At 43.5% G+C, this 24,720-nt stretch overlaps 1 protein-coding gene across 3 annotated transcripts in view; it reads right to left on the reverse strand.

Annotated features, from left to right (window-relative positions):
- Positions 1 to 5,734: 5,734 nt before the first annotated feature.
- The window catches only part of LOC130525538 (spermatid perinuclear RNA-binding protein-like), a 33,187-nt gene continuing 14,201 nt past the window's right edge, over positions 5,735 to 24,720 (reverse strand). For 2 of the 3 annotated variants that reach the window (XM_057032396.1, XM_057032394.1), the window contains 15 exons: positions 23,714 to 23,879; positions 22,770 to 22,914; positions 18,999 to 19,150; positions 17,649 to 17,744; positions 17,453 to 17,564; positions 16,127 to 16,224; positions 14,658 to 14,751; positions 14,468 to 14,536; positions 11,648 to 11,856; positions 10,828 to 10,971; positions 10,598 to 10,732; positions 9,842 to 9,982; positions 9,651 to 9,774; positions 8,952 to 9,002; positions 7,702 to 8,848 (listed from right to left, as the gene is read on the reverse strand). In XM_057032396.1, the coding sequence (XP_056888376.1) occupies positions 8,760 to 8,848; positions 8,952 to 9,002; positions 9,651 to 9,774; positions 9,842 to 9,982; positions 10,598 to 10,732; positions 10,828 to 10,971; positions 11,648 to 11,856; positions 14,468 to 14,536; positions 14,658 to 14,751; positions 16,127 to 16,224; positions 17,453 to 17,564; positions 17,649 to 17,744; positions 18,999 to 19,150; positions 22,770 to 22,914; positions 23,714 to 23,879 (1,825 nt within the window). In that variant the 3' untranslated portion in view covers positions 7,702 to 8,759. Of the gene's footprint in view, positions 7,339 to 7,701; positions 8,849 to 8,951; positions 9,003 to 9,650; positions 9,775 to 9,841; positions 9,983 to 10,597; positions 10,733 to 10,827; positions 10,972 to 11,647; positions 11,857 to 14,467; positions 14,537 to 14,657; positions 14,752 to 16,126; positions 16,225 to 17,452; positions 17,565 to 17,648; positions 17,745 to 18,998; positions 19,151 to 22,769; positions 22,915 to 23,713; positions 23,880 to 24,720 lie in introns of those variants that run through there. The other variant, XM_057032395.1, reaches the window with a different exon arrangement.

Genomic DNA, 24,720 nt, shown 5'->3' on the forward strand with positions numbered 1-24,720 from the left:
GTAGGATCTAAGTGATGTCTCTTGTGTAAACCCTTCAGACTGATGGCTTCTTCTTTCCTACACAGTTTCTTTGTTTTTGTCTTTTAATTGGGCTCACATGACGGTGTCTCCACCAGCCTGCTGCCACATGACCTTTGTTTGATGCAATTGATTGGACTCACAGGAAAGTTATTTAAGAAAATTCATACGATGCCCTGATGGAAGGACGAGATCTCTTTCCATCTGTGAAGCACCTTTTCAGGCTATGCACCAGATCATCCCCATAGCGATAGAACGTTCGCCGCTTTCTAATCTGAAATTATTCTGTCCAAAATGTATCCAAAGGTTTAATCAAAATGGCACCAAATTCATCCATTACTGGGTCTTAACTTTCTTCATCCTGTCTTTGAAACATTTGTTTGAAGACAGAAACTTTTCTCGCTGTATCGGGTAATTATGTGCACTTTTCCCACAGTCGTGTCTCTTATTTCTTGATTCTGCACAGTTTGGACTTGACGGCACTTTATGTCCTGAGTGTGTGAGGACTTTTCAAAACTTAATGACTGCTGCTTCCTGTGTTACACTGGCCTTGTTGTGTGGCAGACGGATCCCGCAGGCCCTTGGCTTTCGAATCTTTGATCCTCCGATGTAAAAACATGCCATGTCAGAGTTTATGTTTTTATTTTCTTGTGGGAAAAATCCTTACATCGTCAAACCGGGACTATGGCCGAGGGTTCCACACAGCCCCGACCTCCCCCAGGGAAATGCCTTTTCAAAGGCAGTTTACAACAGTGCCAAATTTGGACCCAGACTGAGCCCAGTAGGAGGTCAGGGGTGGCGTGCTTCGGCTTGGAAGTGGGTGAGATTTTACTGTCTGTCTTGGAATGAACCAATTTCTCTGAACACATCAACTCCTCCAAAAGTGTGAACTGATAAATCCGCTGCACCTTTATTGAATTGGTGTAATATGAAAAGATATACTCATCATATGGTCTGTATTTTCTTTTTCTAAATATTGAGCAATAAAAGTGAGATAAGTGTTGCATTCCAGTGGAACAAAAACGATGTTTGAATTTGCAGGTCGGTGTCGGGTACAACACGTTAGCCTGACGGTTAGAATCATGTGAAATATGGAAAGATTGTAAGAAGACCTCTGGTTTGCTATTTTGGTTATAACGGTGCAGTTTATTCAATTAAAAAGAGAGATTATAGTCATGATCTTTATTTTCTGGATAGAAACAAAAACATAGAAACTGTATTTTTAACACTCCTGATAAGTGATGTTTTTTTGCAGCGTGCATTTGAATGGCCGGCTTGTTTGGGAACCTGAGCGATATGAAGGTGGAGGTCCTATCTGTGATCAGGGAGTGAAACCAGCCTGTTCATGCTGCCAGTTATTCTTAGACCTGAGGAAATGAGCCTGGAGCCATAAAGACTCGCCTAGCTACAATCCCAAAGACCTAAATGAAGAAAAGATAAAACGTAGATGTAGAGGTGGGGCACGCGTATAAAAAATCAAGATGTCTGGTACCATGACTGGGTACTTTTAAGGGGTCTATCTACATGCCTGGACTGAAGACCAGGGTCACGAGATCCAGCCACTGACTTCATGCGCTACCGGCTTGTAAATTTCAGTAATTTATTAGCAGCAGCAGAAACAAGCAGCAGGTCTGTGGTGGGAACTGAAGACAGAAAGCTGAAATTCCTTGGCTTCCCTTTATGTTCCTTTCCCTTACTTCCTGTCATTCTTCTGAACTCTTGTTTAAAAAAGAAAAAAAAAAAAAGGTGCTTGAACAAAGAACGCGAGTTAATCTCGGTTCTAATGCTCCTGGTTCTTGTTTTTGCTTTCAGATGGAGACTTAACCACAGCTCCGGTGTGTGTGGGTGATTCTAAACTGATTTGGATGTGAGGTTAAAGGCCAACAACCACAGTTGCAAAGAAGGTCAAAGGTCAACCTTATAAGCCACGTTGCAAGGATATTTTTTTATGATGAATGTATAGAAAATAGTGCATGTGTTCCTTAACAGCAACAGAACTCAGAAAAAAAACAGGAAAGTGTTTTTTTAGGTGCAGTTTTAACATTTCTGAGCAGCCGGCTTCAGCTCATTTCAGACGAGGCACGTTGACCAGCCCAACAAGCCATTTTAGGACAAAATAAGGGATGAATGTAGTGTGTCATAAGGAGAAATTCCAGACACCCAAGTAGTTTCTGATGTGATATTTGTGTGAGGGCATTTGTTTACATCAGCGTGTCTGTCCCTAAGTGTCTGTGATAGCAGCTTGAGAGGAACAAGCGAGTCCCTGTCAACCTTCCAGTCACACATCCGTGTTACCGAACTCGGTTCACATTCAGAAACAAGATGTTTTTGTCAGAGTTTTTTGGCTGTGACGACACATTTTCATCCTATCCTGTTTGTTATAAAGGCTCAGTTGTTTGTAAAATCCTCCTCCGGACTAAACTCTCGAGATAGTCTCATCTAAATATTTTATGCTTATCTTAACACAAACAGGGAACCTTCCTTTCCTATGAATGGACATTTTAGGGTAGTATTACTGTTGACTTGATGTGAATTATCTTCAGATTTCAAAGTGGAATTCATTGCACGTAGCCTACATAAGCTTTCCTCTAGTTGCTCTTCTAAATTAACTTAAATTCTCTGATGTACCTCAGGGACACGTCTGGTGTTGAATGCCGTGTTTGTAACACTCCCTGATATTAAAGCATAGACATTGGATGAACTCTACAGGCCCGTGTGTTGGAATCCAAGGAATTAGGAGGTCTGGTCAACATGGAGTGTGTCTGTGGTGAGCTAGGGTGCTTTGTTGTGCTTTGCTCTCCATATAAATGTCATTTGCCATGTGATCGGCGTGTTCCACATCCCCTTAATCACATCACTGAGGTGGTCATGAGGTGAACAAATGCAACCGAAAAAACAAACAGTTCTGCTCATCTTCTACGCGGGAGTGTTTATATTTAGGTATTTCTTTTTTAAAAATGCAGCTTAAATGAATTTATGTTAATGCCACATGTACGTTAACATCAGTTCAGGGATAGAAACACTAAAAGCGACCCGAGCAAGTGTCATTCAGTGGGCTTTCTCCACAGCTCCGGTAATTAGGAGAGCCGCAGTGATACTGGTTTTTCCTCTGAATTGGATAGTCTTGCGGTTTTGGCAGCGTCGCACCGCAGCGGTCGCATTAACAAAGCCGAAGTATCCTGATTAACGTCCGTCTTCATACCACTCAGATCTGCAGGAACGGCCCTGCTGCTGGTTGTGGGTTTAAAACTGCAAAGGTGAAACGTTTAGCTCAACGGAAGCAGCGGCAGGGGGATCGGCTGCTCTGCTGGGTCGGAGCCAAGGATTTGGAGAAGACGAGTTGTTCTGTACAACAGTCAGGTGATGGGAAATAAGGGAAGGTCCAGAGGCGGTGCGAAGGACAGTGAGGTCTTTTCTTCCATCTGTTGCACCAGACTCTCGCTCTTCCTCCCGACCCCTAAAAGGGATCAGGGCCGGTGTTGGATGAGGATCCAAAAACAGAGCATCAATAATAGTGCAGCTGGTTTAGTCAGTGTGTGGAGAGCAGTGGAGATGTTCCTCGGTACGTTCCTCAGCGCGCTCTGGACGTTCTTTGACTCCCATCAGTGGCATCAGCACCACGGCCAGCGCAGAGCCCCCCCCCCCCCCCCCATCTACTCCTCCATCAGTCTTCATCTAATAAACACCTTTTATGTGAATGAGCAGATGCAGATGGCTGATTGGTTCATCTTATTTGGTCCTTCAGAGACTCGATTCACATAAACTGGATGATATTGAGGTCAAATCTCCATATAACATAAATCTAATTCCTGTTTGGAATATAGAATGATGGCCATCAATTAGGCTGTTTTATTAAATTGACCTAATTTTTGTTAAGCATTTTGTTTATTAGCTGAACAGAATAAGCACAACACGAAGTAGACTAGAAGGATTTGGTCACAACGAAAAGACTCTTGGAAATGATGAGAGTGCATAAAAACAAGATAATCAAAACTCCTACAGCTACAAATTGCAGCTTTTATCAAATATAATAAACTTGTTTGTCCCAAAAAAAATAGTAATGTCCTTTACAGATCCAGAAAAGTCTTTTTTCTTTTTTGAGGTTTAATTTTTTGTGTGTTTTATGTCAGAATGTGTTTTGTGGGACTTTAACTCTGGCCTTTTTCAACTCAACATCACAGTTGGAGGAATCTGCCGTTAATATTTCAGACGTATCTTTGTGGACAGTAAACTGGTTGAAATGTGTTGAAATGTATGTTTAATGCACCAATGCAGCGTCAGCCGAAAAACAATGCTTTATATTTAAATTTGGGGTATTTTTATTAAAATAATTTGGATTCTATGGGGTTTTGACAGTGAAGCAGACATATAAAGACCTTCCTAAATGACTGGCCCGACCACAGTATACATAAAAGGTGGTTAAAACATCTGTTAAAGTGATTTTTGAGGCTCTCATCGCTGGGTCACGGGGGGGAAATAAGTTTGGTTTTGAGGTTGGATACAGTGACCGGCCCGAGGCTCCTTTAGCTACAATGCTGCCCAGTGTTGATCCAGAGACAGCGGCTCTGTTATCAGCCTGTCTCATGATGTGCAGGTGCAGCCGAAGCCCGGTCAGAACCTCCGTTCCGGCATCACTGCATGTGACCGAGTTCAGCCTTAATGTGGATGGGAGAATCTGCTGAAGCTGGGTGATGGGGGGCTTAGCCAGGTTGCATTAGTCGATCAATGGAAGGAAATAACTGTGTCATCGTGCGTAAAAATCTTTGTAAAAGGTTGTACATGTAACATATTCGTTGTGTCTGTTTTAAAATAAAAGTAGATTGTGAGTCTGTGGGAGTTTTTGTGAAATCTTTTAAAGCTGCTTTTTTCACCCCTTCACAAGAATCATGAGGGATCTTTTTAAGATGGCAAATATGTGACTTTTTTTCTTTAATTGAACTTGCCTCGTGATGAACACACAAATACATTTGGGCATCTGCAAAACAGTCGTCTTTATTTGAGCTCAATGATTCACTGGGGCAGTTTATTAAAATAGAACACAAGTACAGAAGGTATTTTGTTCGTCTGCATGAGAAACAAAGATGTTGGCGATGTCTTTTTCGGATTCTCTGACTTTTTTGCCATCTAGTGTTTGAACCGCGGACCTGCTGGAATTCTGGAGATTGCTGTGACCAACAGGGGGCGCTGTGATCGCGCTTTTGAAGCTTTATCTGCAGGTGTTCTATTGCAGGTTGAATTATGGAGTCAGGATGAGCTTCTGTTGTTAGCAGGGTCCAGGTTTAAACAGTTCAGACCCCTGGATGAAGTTCTCATCCTCAGTCTGGCCGACCTTAATGCATTTTCAAATGTAATGACATGAAAGCCTCCATCAGTGTTTAGCATCATTTTAAGTGACTGGGAATTTTTTTGTTTGTTTGTTTGGGGTTTTTTTTAGCACAACAGGCCGGCCATTAAGCTCCTGAGTGTTGGTATTAGATGACAAACTGGCATTCGTCAGGTATGTTGCGTAATCAGACACCTTCTGGCTCCGCTCTCCCCGCTAAAAATACCAGAGATCTGGAGGTCCATCTGATACCGTCCTCTGTCCGTCCACATGCTCCATCAAGCACAACCCACAAACACCTTTAACACCCATTCCGTCACAACGCTGCCTCAGGGTCCGAGCACGGATGTGCACCAGCCCTTGGGGGGGGGGGTGGAAAAGACTACTGTTGCATTGGCGCTGAAGAATAGAAGGTTTATTTTTTGGATTTTGTTCACGATGCAACATGAGAAAACAAGCACTTTTCAGATGTCTTTTGCAGCATCTTTAGATGCACCGTGACTGTGAGAACATTCTCGGACCTGATTCCTGCCGGTTCCCCTCCTGTTACACAAGCTGTGAATGAAATTTTCCTCATTTTATACAGCAGAAAAGAATCTAAATCATTCCAGGTATCATTGTGCAGAGAGATGCATAAATTACTGTAAATGAAGACTGCTTGACAGTACTGCTGCAGTTTAGGGGTGTTTTCAGTGAGCAGTTCCTGGTTTCACATTAACCTATAAAACACCTTCAGGTTTTCAGTCCACCGCAGATCGAGGCGAAATCCTCATGCTATTTTTTATTTTCATGTCGGAAGGTCCTGAGTTGAATATTGCGTCAGAGGTTTGTGCTTTTTTCTCTCCTGTTGTTGGGATGAGATGAGGTGCATTTCCTCCTCCCCGTCACCTGCATCCTTGATTTAAACTGGTTATCTTCCACTGATGGACTCAAATATCAGGAATTCTCTTTAAGTCTCTCTGAATTCTGGACGAACCGGATCAATTCTGGATCAATGTGTGTAAATCAGGATCTGTGTGGTTCATCACATCTTAATGGCAATATTAAACCTTGACTTTCGTCTTCAGGCTAGAAACATTCATATAGGTCTCCCCAGCAATGCCGTCATTATACACAACATATTTATTTAGACAGTAAAGACTTTAGAATAGTATACAGTAGTATATTATAAATATTATACCCTGTTCCCTCTATTTTGAGGATCGTCCCACTCTTAGACACCCTTTAAAACCAAAAGAATTTTAGATTTGTCCTGCAAACCTTTGTGGGAGAAGCTGGACCCAACAGCAGCAGCATTTCCAGATAAATAATCTATCTGCGCTTATTCATCACATAACTGACTACAGTAACTGTAAATAGAGCATATATATATATATCATCAACATACCCAGATGGCATTATAGACATTCTGTAAAACGTTTAGCAATATTGAAACACGCCTTAAACATAAAGCTACTGTTTAATTTCAGAATATATGGATTTTACCCAGTGGGCAGATTTCATATAGGGTTTAAACGCACATCCATGTACAGATAATAACTTTTGTATTTACACATCCGATTGTTGAATTAGTTGAAAAAGACTCCCGTCACGTTCAACCGCAACAGGATTCCGGTAGGCAGAAATATTGCTCCGTGTTTTATTGGAGAGTTGGAGAGTCAAAAGTCTCAGCTGCAGGCTCCCCTCCTCTGAGATCCGACCTGGACTTGACAGGGGTCGCCCTGGGCGTGGGCGTTCCGCCTCCATATTGCTTTCAGTGTTGTCGCTGCGTCTCCTGCGGATGGAGGAAGGCCCCCGGAGAGCGGCGCGGCGGCGCTTGAGAGGCGCCGGCAGAGTTTAATAAAGGGTGAGGAATTAAACGGGAGGTGGTGGCTGTTTCCGAGGCCAGTCTGTGCTACAATGGTGGGGTCAGAAAAGGTCCTGGGGGCCCAGGTGGATGATTATGGGTGCTGCTATGGTCTGCGGCTGGTAATAGGCACTGTCGACGTACAGGCCGCCTAAAGACAGGAGACAGCAGCAGCAGCTGGGTTAACAGGAAATTAAATAATTGTCAGGCAGAATGGTTCCGCTGATGTGATTGAACTTTAATGGATGTTGGAAGAGTCCCGACACTATGGTGGCTGCAGCTTTTATCGGGTATTTAGAATTGTTCCCCCAGATGATGTCAAGCAGAGCAGGTAAAGATTTTGTTCAGGGCGTCGCATTATTGACCCACTACAACTGTGACAAGTGTCACTTTCAAGCTCGCCGTTTTTTCCAGGTAAACTCAAAATATAGAAGATTTACCCTAATATGGGCGATAAAAGGCAATCAAATGGCAAATAACTGGAGATGTAATATCGTGAATGATTTATGAAACATTGCAGCTCCAAAAATATTGATTTATTTGTTTAACCTGAAACAGGTCAACATGAAATTTCTGTTAAATCTCTGCAAACCAAAAAAAGCACAGGTAATTCAGTCATTTCCAAACCAAAGAAAATAAAAATGTCAGTGCGCCACATGTAAACCTGTTTTGTTTTTTTTTCCTCATCACAGAATCTCAAAACATCAATAGAAAAATTAAAATACAAACCAGCATCAAAGAAAAACAGATTCAATAACTGATAGTTTGGTGGATCCGTCCTCGCCTCTAATGCAGTAGGAAATAAATATCTAACGTTTGTATCTGTGGGTGCGTGAATATTTACAGCTGAAATTCAGATGTATGGTTCCCGGGTGGGTTAATAGACGGTTATCTGAAACAAATATAAACTGATTCCTCATAAAAAAGATGCTTTTGTAAAAAAAATTATTTTAATATGCTCTTTTCTTGATTTAAACCTGAAGGAGATTTTATAATTGGTCATTGTGGTTAAATGCCATTTATTTCTGATTCATATTTGATATTGCAAATGTCAGCTCTGCAGGCTTTTTAGAATCATCAAATTTCAAATGTTGATGTTGGGTCTATAATTAAGGGTAGAATGTGCAACTTTGTTGTTCTTTTTGAATTTTTGTATTCCCTACAGTAAATAATTAAACGACTGCTGGAGGAACCATAGAAAGAATCTGATAATCTAGAATTTATGAGCACTTATTTCCCCCCTGAGGTAGTACCATAAATATTCATTGGGTTTATCGTGGAGGAACTGTTAAACTGTTTAGTTTATTCATTCATTTATCTTTTTGGGCTCTAACAGCCTCCTCACACAGCCTCCTTCACTCGATGGTGGGGGGTTTGATCCACTTCACTTTTGTGTTTGTCCCAGTTGATCCAGTCCAGTTCAGTAGCCATTACTTAATTCCCTGAATGTGTTTAAAGGAGTGACAACGAGAATAAAGCAGCTTTCTATTAAATTGATGAAACATGTTCATCAAAGTCCAGAACTTAAGATCAAACACTTTTTTAAAGTGATGAAGAGGGTGGAGGTGAGTCCTAATAGGGGTAGAGGTGGGTGACGGGGGGGTATGCTGTGGGGACTCTGATGATGGGGACAACTACTGAGGTCATTCTGGAGGGAAAACCTGAGGAGTAAAAAATAAAAAAAAAGGAAAGAACTCAAATGATGTGGTGATGAATAAAACAGATGGATTGTTGATTCAAAGCTTGAGAAGGCTGTGAGTTTACCATAGGGGGGGAGAGCTCCTGCCGGGCTGTATCCATACGGAGCACCAAAACCTGAGGAACATAAGAGGAATGGTTGGTACACAAGAATTACAGGAGGGTTGGAGGTCAGCTTGACTCCCACAGTCAAGAAAGATGTTTTTATGGTGTGTTTGTGTCACAGGCTGATGGGAAATGTGACTATTGTATGACCAAGCTGAGAGATGTAAATAGAAATGGAAAATTTCTGGGGGGAGGGGAATCGCTCCGAGTTCCTGCAGAGGGACTAAAGAAAGGTTAATTTTCTGAGGAATATTGAAGGGGGGCGCAGTGGTAGCTCAGGATATTGGGGACTGGGCTGAGAAGCAGAGGGTTTCTGGTTCAAGCCCCAGCACAGACAAAACATGGAAGGTGCCAGACACCCTCAGAGCACTGCTGAGGTACCTTTGAGCAATAAAACTGACAGCCCCGTTACCCCAAAAGGGATAAAAGAGTCAAATATAGTGCTAAAGCTTTATTCAACATGAAAGAGAATGCTGAGTTTTTCCATTAAGCAGAAAAAAAACCCTTAAGTTTGGTGGTACTTTTGTTACCATGGTAACAGAGGAAATAGTCATCCCAGTCATTTTTTTCTGTCAGAATTTCAACCTGCTCTCTTGCAGCACCCCTGCAGGGACCGAGGAGTGGAAAATTCAGATGGTTCAGTGTTCCAGAGGAGCTCACCTGGGGGGATGTAGCCGTGTGCTGGTGGCGTGCTGATGTACGGAGCTCTGGGGATGATGGGCATGCGTACTGGGCTGGCAGCCAGAGCCGGCAGGGTCAGCACAGAGGTTAAAGGTCGTTTGGGCTGCACAAACACAACCAGTTCAGTATCAGGAAGTTTCCTAATTTTAGTCCCAATGTTCTGGACTCACTGTTGGGTTCGGCCTTTTCTTCTTAATTGTTGCAGTTTTGGAGCCAGAAAACAAGCTGTTGAGCGCTGCTAACGCTGCGCTTGCTTTGGCTACTTTCTTGTTGGGTCCCATTCCCCGAAATACTTGCTTGTCCACCTCCACCTGTCATTACACAAGATGGTTGTTATAAAAACTGTTTTCATTGCTTCATGTTTGAAAAAAGATCCATTAAAACATCATTTGGAGCTACAACCCCTTAGTGGCTCTGAAGATGTAGTATTTTCATCATCTGGGCTTACTGGGCTGGAATACTTGCCCTCTATCCTGATTTTCACAGCATTTGTTGACTGATGTAGGCATGAATTAAATGTCTTTTCTCTTTAGTGTAGCAACTTGATACGTTTGCTACTCTCAAGGTGATATTTTTTCCATCCTTTTAAAATTGCATACCAGCATTAAATGAAATGCCATCCAGACTAAATTGCAATCCAACAGCAGCTATCAGTGGCTGCATTCCCTCTTGTTGTATTTTGTACCCAACCCAAAAAAGGCCCTATAAAAAGGTAGAAATTAATTTAAAATCGGAAAAAAATAAGCCAAAGAATCTGGTTTCATGTGCAGCCGTCTTTCTGCTTTCTGAGACGTGTGAAAATTTTGATATGCAGAAAGAATCGAGGTGCTGAACATCAAACAGTCTTCTTCTCATCTATTCCTAATGACACTATAAAAAAAAGAAAACAGGAAATCTAAGAGGGGGGTGTGTGTGTGTGTGTATACCTCTATGATGAAGCGTTTGTCATAGCTGCTGCCACTCTCTGATATCAGCTCGTATTTCAGGCCACGTCGTTTCTCATTCAGCTCCATCACTGGGTTCTTGCCTCCCGCCGTCAGGATTGGACCTGGAGCTCTGGACTACAGACAGAAACACAGACACCGAGGTGACCTCCGCTCACCAGCGCCACCACGAAGCTCGATACACACGGTCCATCCTCTACGTCTTTTCTCACCTCCTGCGTGTCTGTGGAGGAGGCGATGGAACTGGAGCTGCTCGACATCCTGTCCATCTTTCCTTCGCCGTCTGACTTTTCATCGGAGCTCAGCGAGTCCACGTCTCCGTCGCCACTGAGCACAAAGCCCAGAGCCTGCAGTGCCTGAGATTGCAGATGCACGTCAATCAAAAGACGACGATGCGTTTTTTTTTCTTTTTACTGTGCAACCGGATCAGGTCTCATTTAGTGTGGAAAGATTCCGATCAGTGAACACAGGACAGGAAATGAATCATTATTTAATCATTCCTGACTAAGATGACCTTGAGCAAAGCACTCTGATGAGGGAACAGCTGTTGCAGAAAGCCTTCAAGTGACCATCAACCCCACAGTGACTGAGTGTACTGAGCAGCTCTGATGTGAGAATGAGTGTGACCATGACGACACGTGGGCTGCCAACAAGTTCCAAGTTCCATCACAAAAGGAACAGTCATTCTTTTCACTGCAGACGTTCTCTTCAGTTTGCTGTTCGGGGTCTTTAACTCACTGCTCCAACAGGGATGACAGCTCACTTAGCCATGCTAATACTGCTAATATATGCTAATTACAAACAGAGTGATCCACAGAGGTCACGTCTTTAATTCTAGATAAAAAGGTTGTCTGACTCTAATCAAAACCCCCACATGTGATCTCTCTTGTTTGAAGTCATTGAGATACCATCTTTAGCCTGGATGTTTGTGAATGAGAGCAGACCTTTTGACCTTAGGCTGTTTTGTACATTATTAAAAATACTCTATGTAGTGAATACTGCAACAACACAACAAGTGATGCTGATAAATACCTTGAGAGCTACTTGGAGCTTGGCAGTTCTCTTGGAGTTCCCAGTGGCCTGATAGGTGGTTCCCTGGATGTCCACAGACATGGTGAAGACTGGAGCGTGCACCGGGCCGGACTGGGACAACAGGCGGTATTGAAGGCCTGGGTGGATCTGATTGAGACGCATCAGAGCGTTCATGGGATGGTTGGGGTCCATCATTCTCCAATCTAGAACTGAAACCAAAGAGCTGACGTGTTAACTGGGTTTAAACATTAAACTTCCGACAAGACAAACTCCAACTGCAGGAAAGAAAAAAGCCTGCTGGGAAATCAAATGTCCTTCAAGGTTAAACACGAGCCGCCACGCTGTTCAGATTTTTCCAGGAAAATATTAAGCAAAAACGACACAAAATGTAATAAAAATGCTGCACTGCTGCACATGAACATCACCGGAATAATCTTGGGTAACATGCAACCTGTCCATGTCAAAGACACTTTTATTGGCCAGCCTCAGGTCTGTAAATACCAAGCTGATGAGGGCGCGATGACTGACGCAGCCCCTGTGGTTACACTCACAACTTCACACCTTCACACTGACGCTGACAGGAACGCTCTTCCCTCCCCAACAGATTAATCAAACCAAAGGGTGGCACCGTGTTTCTTTCTCTTGCTCATGCGTTTAAAAACTGTGATACTCAGAGGGCGGAGGCCAAAATCTTTGTTCAATTTGTCTGGTTCTTAAATGGTGGACGAGAGTGAAATTAGGTCAACGTCAGTAATCTTACAGTCAAAAGTGTCGCAATAATCCACAAAAATACCTGTGACAATGAAATAAAGAGTCAAAGTCGGTGAAGAACAGCTGCTTGAAGAGATCTTTTGTTCTCCATTTGTCCTGTGCAGCCGCTGGGAGTCAGCGTGTGAGAATATGGGATTGTGCTGAGGGACAGAACCAGTACAAAGGTGTTAATGTATGGTGCATGTGGGTGGTGGGGGGCTGCGCGACGATGGGCTGGCAGCAGCCTGTAGTTTTAATCCCACTCTCTCTGCTTCCATCACCTCCTTTGAGCCAAGTGACTGGGGACAACTGTCCCAGCAAGGGTGGCTTTATTTTCCACGACGGCATCAGGATGGACGGTGAAAAGACAATGATCAACCTTCAAAGTGATCACAGTTCCATTTCTCCAGGTGAGTTCAGACTGGGACTACAGTAGATGAGTGTGTTCTCACCAGTGCACAGAATGGAACCCACAACCTCGACACTGGCTGGACTAATTATTCCAGTTGAATAAGGTTCTATAATTCTTGTACTGGGCTGAAATGCTAAATTCCCACTGAGGTTTGATGTAAAATCAGGATGCAGGAGGAAGCAGGATGAAATGATGAGTTTCTTCTGAGCAGCAGCAGTTCCAGGATTGGCATCAATCACGGCTCCGTGTGATGATGTCACAGAATTCATTAGTTTGCTGCTGCAGCCTGTTTGCAGAGTTAATAGGAGCAGCTCTCGCAGACTCACTTCTCATTTAAGACCATATTTGAACTTTTTTCATGCTTATTAAAGAAATATAATTGGAGCTCCTGAGGGGTCACAATGGGATCAGTTCCTCAGATGCACTTCTTCGCTGATTCTTTTAGAAATGTATTCCCAGGAAATGCTCTCCAAACATCATTTCCTGCTCTATTTTTAGGCTCCATTTTGTTTTCCGACTACTGAAAACATGCACACTCATATCAGTCAGGTCACCTAATCCTGCCACTCTATCAGTCAGTGTAATCTAAAGTATTTTACTTAAATTTCCTGACACCAACACCATCACAACGCTCCAGAGACACTGAATTCTTATGAATTCTTACCAGCAACAGCTATCTGAGCTGCAGATATGTGGAAAACTGATTACTCATCTGTTCCATAGAAAACATTGTGCAGGGTGATTTGGTTAACCGATGACAATCTGAGATCCATCATATACAGATGTTTCCTGTCCAAACTACATCAGATTACTGCAACATCTTCAAAGGAGAGACTGAAGTAAAAAGCAGACGACGAGGATCTTTCACCCCGGCAACTGCTTTGATCGGACATTTCTGAGAAAAAAAAACAGCCTCAAATCTCAAATTCTTTAGCTCCAGTGAATGAAAACTACCTATAGAAGTTTTAAGTGACGACAAGAAGAAGATACATCTGCTATAAAGGCATGAGGAGAGACAACATGGCAGTAGATTGTGAAATATATGCTGCAGGTATTTCAAAAGAGGAAAAAAGAACCCCCACTTTAGCACAACTAATCTGGTGTCACAGGTGATTGAAAGGGCCCACATTGATGAGGTCGGGGGCATTTAGTAGCCTGGGGATATAAAAAAGAACGGGTTTTATGGCTCACTCCCACTTCTCATTCCATCTTTCTGAACCTATGAAGGATGAAAAGCTTAAAATGGCATCAAAATTAGACTGCGGCAAATGTGTTTTACAGCACTGACAGCTGTAATGAGCAGAAAACACAGGCTGGCACCCAAAGAGCGTTATTTTCCTTTGATGATCAGACGGTCACAATAGTTTGATGATGCTTCAGGAGGAAAAATGAATCCATTCTGTGTTTTGAAGGAGCTTTTCACGAGCCAACAATGCACAAACATAGCAGCAGAAGTATTTGCGCAATCTCTTCCTGACTGTTTAAAGATTCAGATTACTCTGTCTCCACGCCGGGTGACAATCAGCAACACTGAAGAAAAAATGATGAATATGTTAGTCGAGAAAACAGTTCCATCCTGCTGAAGTTCAGAAGTATTAGGGAGGATTTAGGTTCTCTGATCCAGCTGTGACTCCGTGAAACAAGAGTGTCAAAGTCACCTTTCATCCTTTTGATAAAGTCTCTGTCGTCTGACCCCACATCCTCCCGGAACCTCTTCTGACAGCCGCCTGCAGGGTGCAAACACACAAGGATCACCTGAAACATCACAGGCTGGCGCAGAGGACACACACGACCTCTGAGCAGGTAAACACGCACTGTCACATGTAACGCACACGACTGATCACACACCTTCTAACAGCCTTGGTGAGGGTTTGCTGGCTGGTAGAGGATCCATATTCAAGACTTTGTAAAGTTGTCCAAAGGCCAGGAGGCGTAACGCATGCTGAAAATCAGAATAAAGACCCATCAATGAGGTGCAAATGCAACTAAATTCAGCTGCAGTCAGATAACAGGTAGATATGATGAATGTATTTATTTTACATTTATTATTAGATGACTATAAAAATGGGTCCATGGTGTAAATTGACCAACTCTGGGAGGAAACTTCCTGTTAGTGAGAGGAAGAATGAACAGTCAAAAAGGCTTAGCAGAGAGAGAGAGAGACAGAGAGACCCAGAAGATGAATTTGAAGATGTTTTCTTATTCCTCGGTGCCGAGCGTACATTTTCTGCCGGCGGGTAGACTTTGTAGTCGGATGTGCAAGCAGCAGCAGCAGCCATAGTAGCGGTGCTGCTGTGGGTGTGAAGAACAGGGAAGTGTGTTCCCACGCTCATTAGGTGGCTAATAAAGCTGCTAAATTGCCAAGCGTCCACAGCGCTGAGGGGCTGCTGATCTGAGGTCAGAGTCCAGGGCTTCAGCACACACAGATATTTATAGTGCTCGCAGAGGTGCTGGCTTCATCTGGAACTTCCAAGGACTTTAAATAAGGCTCTGTAAAGCAACATTAGGGAACAAATGTCCATGAGGTCCTGAAGAACAGCTACTTTTGGTACAGGGGGTGATGTGGTGGAAGGAATCCATCTCATGAGTTTCACTCCTGATTTTTTCTGTGCTTTGCTCAGCCTCATTATCCCCAGCAGAGAAATAGACGCTTCCATAATACTCTGAATGGGAGATGTTCAGACAACATCCATAATGGTCAAATCAGAACGGATATCGCCTGAAATCAGGAACTCTGTGTTTACAGTGTTCCTGGAAAACAACCCAGGTAGGACTTAAATACCAGAATCTATTGAAATGTGTCACAAGTTTCAGAAGTTCAAGCAGCTTCTTCTGGAGCAGTTTTTATGATTTATATTCTTTATTCGGCACTCCAAGACGGTTAAGGAGCCGTTATGTCCCGGGTGTCTGTAGCCCACAGGAGAGAGATCAGAGCCTGCTAATGGAAGATTTTATTGCCGCTGCTTCTGGAAGACAGAATAAGGTTTAATGGAAACACTGCTCAAAGAAATGCCTTTAAGCAGTGCTTTTACTCCTGTGCTGCTCCAGCCGGACACGAGCACATTCCAAATAAATAAATAAATAAATAAGAACAGCCTACTGTCGCCCACTTGAGCAGCCTAAAATATCACAATGAGGAGAAAAAAATTCAATAAATTGTTTTATGTGTATGTAAATGAGCACAAGCAGGTCACAAGTTTTCATGCTTCATGCTGAGACACAGAGTAATCCTGAGCTCATGTCAGAAATACTTCTCATGCAAAGGAGAAATGCTGAGTCGGCAGAAGAGGAAGATGACAGCAGCAGATGTGGCTGACCTGTGCGCTGTCTGTGATGGTGTCAGCTTGCTGTGGGCTGAGGTCAGACAGGACGTCTGTAGGGTCCCTCTCACAGGGGTCATGAACTCCGGGACCTCCTGCATTTAAAAAACCCACAAACATGTCAGCAGAAAGTGACGGCAGCAGTCAGTCAGTACGTTGCAGCCATAAAAGTAACAGACAGTAATGTAAATATTATCCTACTTAATGCAAGTGTCAGTGAATCTGAGATGAGGGGAGGTAGCTACAGGTCACCGACAAACATTTGTACAGAGAAACTCAGTCTGAACCTGAAGCCGAGACTTCACTGAGTAGATTAGCTCACACGAACTGCTCCAGTGTAGATAATATGTTGGATATAGATCTGAGATCTCCTTCTACGTTCCGTCTATATATATTTTTTAACCAACATAAGCCTATATTTTCCTTCCGCCTTACACAAGATAAGTAAACACTGACTTCTCTGAACGATAACTGCAGCCCAATAATTAATCCAACGACAGCTGGCAGTAGCATGTCCCTCCTGCTCGTCTTAAAGGTCCATGGGCACAAGGTAAAGAGGTTAATCAGATTAATTACAGGGTATCTGTGGATTAATCGCAATTAAATAAATGCTATCCATTGGAGTGATAATGGAAAGATAAATGACACAATTATCATCAAGCCTCGCGCCATTAATTCGCGTCATAAAACTCAACTCCTTCATGAAGCCATACAGCCCTATTAACGGTTCCATTCCTCTTGGCCAGTCGAGTTTTTATGTCTCCTCCACTCCCTGGTTCTGGATGGACTTTAGCAGGAGGAGCGCTGAAGATTTGTTCGTGACCGTTTCGCTGACGCAACGATTAGTCAGACTCATCCAGTTCTTTGAAACCAGCTCTCACAGGCAGCCTGAATACAATAGCCAGATAATTGAAACAAGTCCCATATTCTCCTTTTTAAAAGTGGGAGCCAAAACTCATGTCTGCCAGCCACTGCTGCACTTTTGACGCACACTTTGAGGAATGAAGGATGCCTCCTCAAACCAACCTCACTAAATGTCCAGCGATATGGCTGATAAAGGCAGAGGTTCTCCAGCCTCGGTGAAGCCTTGCCCCCTACTCGACACCTTTGAGGTCAACTGCAGCGTTTTCTTGCTCTGAACCACAGGTGTACCACTCAGTTTAAAACTTGGGGAATATCTTTCTTTTCCCTTTAAATTAAAGGTGAAAGCCTTTGTGTCTGGATTCTGGATGGGGTTTCCATATCTAACCTGGAAGGAGACTGTCTGAGGGTTCAAAACAAACAACAGAGCTCAGAGGACGCGCCGAGGGACTCATTACTGACCTGGCAGGAGAATCCCCGAGGCGATACACTCCAAGACGCGTCGCAGTGCTTCGCCAGGACCCAGCGGCCGGTTACAGGTGGCTATGGCCTTTTCACAGATCAGCTCCAGAGGCTGCAGCAAACGGAAAAACAATTAATATTCAGAGCACATAAAAAAAAAAACATCCAGGCAGCGCCAGCTCTCAACGTCACTCACCCATCCTTTGACAGGCTGCCACTCTGGCCGTCTGTTGCACATGTCTCTGAAAATCCTCATGACGATGATGCAGGACTTGAGATCTGTGACTCTGGCCTGAAGGAACAGTTTCAGTGCAGACATGAGGAGCATCTCAGCCAGACTGCCATCCAAACATTTTTGTGATGAGAAGACCAAAATACGCTTTTTTTTTTTTTTTTAAATGCATGCTGCTGTTTTAATTATTCAAACTGGAAGTTGCAGTTTTTAATATATAAATGCCCTTCTGGCCCTCTCATTTTTGCCAAGTTTTCTCTTCTGTGCAACTGTGAAATCCAGTGAAATTACTTTGCAAACATCCTGTGGATGCTCCACTAAAGATAAAAGAAAGTGTTTGAAGAATGCGTGGGGCGCAGAGAACAGTGCTGGATTAGCTGCCTGCTCAATTAGCGCAGGGCGATGGTTCGCAATAAAGGAGATAATTTTATTCAGGGACTTTTGCATGACCCTCTCGGACATCTGCGTTTCTTACAGAACAGGGGAGGTCTCCAGGTCAAATTAGCCCTGTGCGAATGTGAATCGCTCTTGAATCATTCTTTTGTCCGCATTACTTTGCATTAGCATTATTCCCTGAGGGAAGCTGCTTAGTGCTTCACCTGCCCTTGACTCTCGTCAGGAGTGAAAGAACCGAGTTTGGATTTATCTGAAACCTGGAGCGGAGAGGAATCTCTTTAGGAGTTAAACCTTTCAATCAGGTTCTCCCTCTTCTGCGCTCATGGAAAAGTGTAATTTTCATCTGTTGTCATGCTGCGTTTCCTTCACTTCAGTAGACCTTTACATGCTGGTTTGTACAGGATGTTACTCAACGCTTGCAAAGATCTCAGACCCACTGGATTCAGTGTGTTAAAGAGATTTCAAAAATCAGCAAAGCTCAAGTCGCTGCATGGCATTGACCAAAAACGTGTTTAAAGATTTAAACAAACTAGAGTAAAATACCTACAGATTGTAGCTGTATTATGATACAAACCTGACCAGGTAGAAATTATAGTGTTGCACCACAACTGTTTGAATTTTGATCATGGGGGAACTCAATTATTTTGGATTTAGCTCAAAAAAAATTAATTATAGGATTCCAGCAACAACAAAAAAATTAACTGGGTTGAATATTGTGGTCACTGTGACTGGTTAACAGAGGTCTGTACATCTGAACAGGGAATGTTGCTCCTCAGCTGGGAATCAGCCAGGTTTTTTTTAGTTTTTTTTATAATTGTCTCACTGTGTTGTTTGAAAACGCTGAACAATGAATAAAACAATGGCAACTCCGGCGTTCGGAGCTTAAATCCACAAAAAGTGACCACCTTATCAGCTCACCTGGAACCATTTTGTATGCCGAAGTGAAGCCAGGGCAGCCCGGCACTTCTGCCCGTCCAGGGCATCCTCCTGCTGCTCCTCCTCCTCCTGCTGCTCCTCCTCCTCCTGCTGCTCCTGCTGCTGCTCCTTCATGTTGTCCTGGTCACCCTCCTCTGGAGAGAGGGACAGGATAGAAGAAGATAACCCAACCACACACTCTCTCAGATGAACAGGCAGCAGGGCTGGACAAATAATTATTAGGCAAACCCACTGATCTGACCAAATGAACAAGGAGGGGCGGAATTTTGAGATGTTTCACTTTTTTTTGGTTTGGTTTGGTTTTCTCATAAGGGGACTTTCTCATGCACAAGACAGGAACTGTCATGACACTGACAAGAGGAGCTGGAGAAGATGTGAGTGCATGCGTCTTGCCGGCCGGCCGCAGTCTCACTCCTGATGCAGATCAGTGGCTGGAGGCCATGAAACACGCCAGATTAGTGTGTTATCAATTATGACGCAGGACGAAAATGAGAGCATGGCAGAGTCGAGGCAAAAAGGTGGATTTGAAAATTTAAATAACACATTTGCTGGATGGTGTAAAACTCTCAGGGGGGAGTTGGAACACAGTGCAGACATTAGCTTTTCTCCTTGAAGTGGGAGGAAAAGGAATCCTGTTTGTTCTGTCTGCAGTTTTCTGGGGCGCCATGCTAGTATTTTCACTCTTGCGGAAAGGGGGTCAGATGTTTATGTTTGACTGAAAGAGTCTCTCTACACCAGGATCCTGTGGGGAGCACTCCGGCCATGACTGGAGGCCGAGCCATGGGTGAACGACAGCAGAAGAAGAGTGACAGCAGATGACAACTACAACATAAACATCTGAGAGTGAGAACGCCACCCTGGAAAGAAAGTGAAGGCTGTTTGTTCTCAGGAGCAGCTGGGGGGAGGGTGTCCTCTGTGGGACAGTCAAGCAGACAAACAAAAGGGAGAACAGATTGCACACCACACTGCAGAACTCAGCTGAGAAGACCCAGCTTATCAAAGATCTTATCTCGATTGTTCAACTAAGATTGACAAATTGTTCACGTTGAATCTTGATAAAAACGACTGCCATTAAGACCTAATGGACAGTTTGTGGATGTGACTTCATCCACGTCATCGGCAACGCCTGAGCTGAGGCGCATGTGTGGTTTAGCAGTCTGCTGCAGTGGAGACCGCAGTAAAAGCTGAAGAAGATGGAAGAGGTGGACGACAAACAGAGCCCATGAGAGACACAGGGTCTGTCCCATGTCACCCACCTCCAAGACCGCAAGACTGAGGACCTTCGTGTGCTGCCCCTGGGACTTCTGGGTAATGCAAATTTAAGCCCTGATGGTATATCTGTGGCTATTGGCACAACCGTAAGACGACATTAGTCAAACAAATGTTTAATTTGCCACTTTGCAGTTGCTGATTTAACCAATATATACAGTGTTTATAGATGCTAAGCTAAGCAGTTCCCTCAGGTTGCACATAATTTAATTTATGGACTGAATATTAAAACCATTGTTATTATCTTGGCGTAACATTAACCTATATCCCAATTTTATGGAGCCTCAAACCTGCTTTTGGAATTATTTAATCATTAGATTTATTTTTGCTGTAAGTTGCGATTTAGGAAGAAGACATTAATCACCGTGGCCTCACGAAGACAAGGTTCTTAGGCTCCCACCTCTGTAAAGCTAGTACGCAGTTGCTGTAGGTCCTGAGAACACGAGTGAAAACAGGCAGAAAATGTCTCAGCAAATGTCTTGACAGCAGATCTGAACGTTTCATCGTATCAGCAGCAACTGAGAAGTACAACAGGTGATCAATCTGATGCCATGATGCTATTGTTGGTATACACATGAATGAATTCTAATTGGTTTTCCTTTAATCACAAATTGTTTTAATTACACAAACAATCTGCAATCACGTTCTATAATAATGTGATGAATAGCTTAATATGCAGCCCGCTAGAGAGTAAAGTAGATCTTCAGCTGCAGCACACATTAAACAATTCCATCAGTAAAAACAATAATGTTGGTGCTAAATATGCATTCTTATCCTGTGGTTGTGCGTTCATACTTGTGTTGTGACTGATCCACATGCATACAAAAATTGTGGTGGCCGTATCCCAGAGGCAGTCCATGAAGGAACTGTCACTCACAGGTCAACACAGCTAAATTCTCCCTAATACCAGCCTTGGGGAGGTTGTGATTAGTGACCAGGACGTCAGATTAATTTGGTTACAATTTAACGACATGAAATTATGGAATGTCATTCTGAGCCAATGAAAATTCTTCCACTATTTTAATAAACAGTGCAGATCCAGAAACAAACCCCTCATTTTTGCCCTTTTATTCTATCTGCTCGGTAGTAGACATGGACCAGAATTTCATGGTGACGCAAATGAGACTCCAGAAACAGAGGAGGGGGGGGTAGAGGAGCATATCTGAGGCAGAGAGGGGGTAGGCTGGATTCATGGCTGGGGAAGCCCCTTGTACCCGGGCTTTTCTCCTGCTGGTTGGGGCGCGTCTCATCAGCAGCAGGGCCACAGAAGTGTCAGTCCAGAGAGCACACTGACCTGCGGAGCTACGGCAACAAAACCAACAGTGAGTCAGCAGAGGTCAGCGACACCAAGCACTGTGTAATAACCAAGAGTCATCTGTGAGCTGGCGGGAGGCAGTTATAGCTTACTCACCAGAAAACATTGTCCTAAATGTGTTCCTTAAAGACCCGTTAGAGTTAATAGATCAGAACCAGAGCAGGGGTGTACGGCCGGAGTTATTCTAACACACACATAAGCTAACGCTGCTCATGATATACTTGTGTGTTCACAAACATTATTGCGCAGTCTAGAGAGTGTTTCTGGTGTGGAAAAAAACACTTAAGTTGCAGCATGAGATTAAAGACATGTTTCAACATAAAAAGATGTTTAAACATAAATACCGGTAGTAAAATAATGTCAAATATGAGTAAAGTTGTCAGCCCTATTTATAATGATGGTTTACAACATGAGCAAAAAGTGACATTTGACTGAGCTCTGAAGCAGATCCAAACCCAAACAAAGGACAATCAGAGGACAAAGAGGACAACCAGAGGACAGAAGACAAGGGTGTTTCCCTAAAAGCCAAGCAGCAACATCTTTGTCCATTGAGGAGGAAAGGTTTAAAATGCCATGTGACTCCATAATCCGTTTTTCTTCCTTTAGCAATGCCTCGACATCATCTGCCCCACTGGGAGATCACAATGACACTTTCTGCTCCATAATGGAAGCTCCTCTCATCGCTCGCCTTTCAGCCATTTTTAATGTTGCTCCCGCTCATGGGAGAAAACAAACAGGCTGGAAGTACTGATGTGTGACAGCACTCCAAGACTGCACAAAAGAGTTTCCAGCACTGCTTGAAAGCAGGCGAGTTGTATTTTTATTCATCGTCGCATTATCAAAAGGCTGTTTTTTCCCAGGCAACATTGACGTAATACTTTGGCCTGGAATTATATCTGGTGAACGTCTCTACTCAGACGTAGGGTGATAAATGTGGACACTCAGCTGCTATTTCAGCCACACTCAGACCAGATCCATTTCATCCCTCTTTGTTTCCAAGCTTTCAGCTCTCTCCAAGTATCGTCCCGAGATTAAACCTCTATAAAGCTCGAGTTTCATCCATACTTTTACATGCCTGAGTGCCCCCCCTCACCCCCACGTTATATGAAGGTCAAATAAAACTGGGTTCTCAGAAACAGGGGGAAGGGTGGTGGTGGTGGGGTCGATACCTTCTTGTCTGCTGCCGTGTTCTTCCCTCATGGTTAAAGATGAGAGGGTGATTTTCAGGGTCAGCTGGGGGTCTTTGGTGCGGCACACGCGGATGGCTGCCTCAGGCACACATGAACACACTTCATATTTGTCCTCCGTCATCGTCTGTGAAGCAGCACCGCAGGATTAATTACAAATCAAATCGAATGAACCGCTCGGTATCTTTTCTAATTGTAATTGAAACTGCAGGCAGAACTTGTCACTCTCTATCACTTGTTTTACCTGCACTACCAGCTTTTCAAGTGGATTCTCGCTATCTCATCTCTGAGAATTGACCCCCATCTATCCCCCCTGTGCCGGTCAATCTCTCACAGTTTGGCCCAGGAAATTAAACCTTCAGTTGGTTTCCTGCACTGATGATGAAGCGCACACAGCAGCTCCTGCAGGTAATTAACTCAGACGGTGGCGCAGGAAGCACTTTTACGATCGTGTACATTGGCACTGCTTTGTTAACGAACAGATGTTGGATGGGGGAGTTTGAGAAAAAGATCTTTTAATTATATTTAAAACTTTGTAGCTCCAATCTTATAGGATGAAAAAGGCAACAATCTCAGTCTCAAGTGCAGGGAGTATAGGGACGATAGTAAAGACATTAAAAATAGTCTCTTACATCCTGATTCTGGAAAATAATTATATTCTGCAGGATTTTCTAAGAAAAACATCCAAATGTTGTTTCAAACTGAATGTAAATAAAATTTTGCAGCCTTTTCCTACCGTCTATACCCATTTTGGCACATTAGCTCCTGCAATATTTGTGTCATGATGTTGTGCTTCAGTTCAGCAAGTCCACCAATTTCAAATCCTTAACCCAAACACAAGTTTCCTGCTGGAGATTATGAAGAAATCCCCTGGGGAGGTTTACAGGGATGATTCAGCGCGCTGAAGTCTGCATGGGCAAGCCTACCTGGATCTGCAGCGGCAGGTTGGTGCTGATGGTGTACAGCAGCAGTTTGGTGGGCTTCTCCTTGCACATGAGCACCAGCTCCAGATCCATGTCCCCTTTGATCAGAAGGCCTTTGGCCACCAGACCGACACGCGTCACCCCGCAGAGCAACGGCATGCTGTCAGACCTGAGGCCAGGAACACACAGATGCAGTCAGAACTGGTGCGCTCACCTCTGCCATATCTCATTATTTCTCAATGACTTAAGAAGGACTTGGATGGTTGAAGCTTCTCTCCTTACGTCTAATGTTTGCACACTTACTGGACAGCTCATCCCAGTAAGATCAAAGGGAAATCAGGTCCTGTAAGTCTGGAATAACTCCCGGAATCAGAGGTTATAAATATCATATCCTCAATGTCGATCTACTCCCGCTGGATTCCTACCAGAAATGAATGCATGCGAGCCACTAATGATGCACTTGAGTAATGCTAGTGCCTTCAGACACATTCAATGCATGGTTCATATGGCCACTCATCGGCCATTGTGGGTCTTGGACATGAACACTTTACAGATATCCCAAATCTTTTTAACACCTTTCCCATTTATGCTGCAGCCAGTCAAAAAACAGTAAATAGTTTGGGAGCTGGGGGAAATTAAAGAGTGCAGTTATGAGTTTCTCGACAATAACCGGAGGATTTCATGTGCGATACAAGAGGAGATGATCAAATCCTGATCTGCTTCAGCGTTGCCGATAGTTAAGCTAGTTTAAGGTTTAATTTTATATTGATTTTTCAGATCCCTGTTATCAACAGGGATTCAGTGCTTTAGTGTCAGGCACAAAGTTTGTGAAGGAAATTATACGGCTCAGAAACAGCTGAAGTTGCACAGAGGGGAAAAAGGAAACGAGCAATATATATTTTCATTAGCTAAAGGTTTAACACATGCAGCCAAAGTTCAAGACATTAAACTCTGATTAGCTGTACTCTGCACGCAGCACAGACAGATGAACCACTGCATTTAATCATAGC

The sequence above is a fragment of the Takifugu flavidus genome, chromosome 5, assembly GCF_003711565.1.
Source record: "Takifugu flavidus isolate HTHZ2018 chromosome 5, ASM371156v2, whole genome shotgun sequence".
NCBI lineage: Eukaryota > Metazoa > Chordata > Actinopteri > Tetraodontiformes > Tetraodontidae > Takifugu > Takifugu flavidus.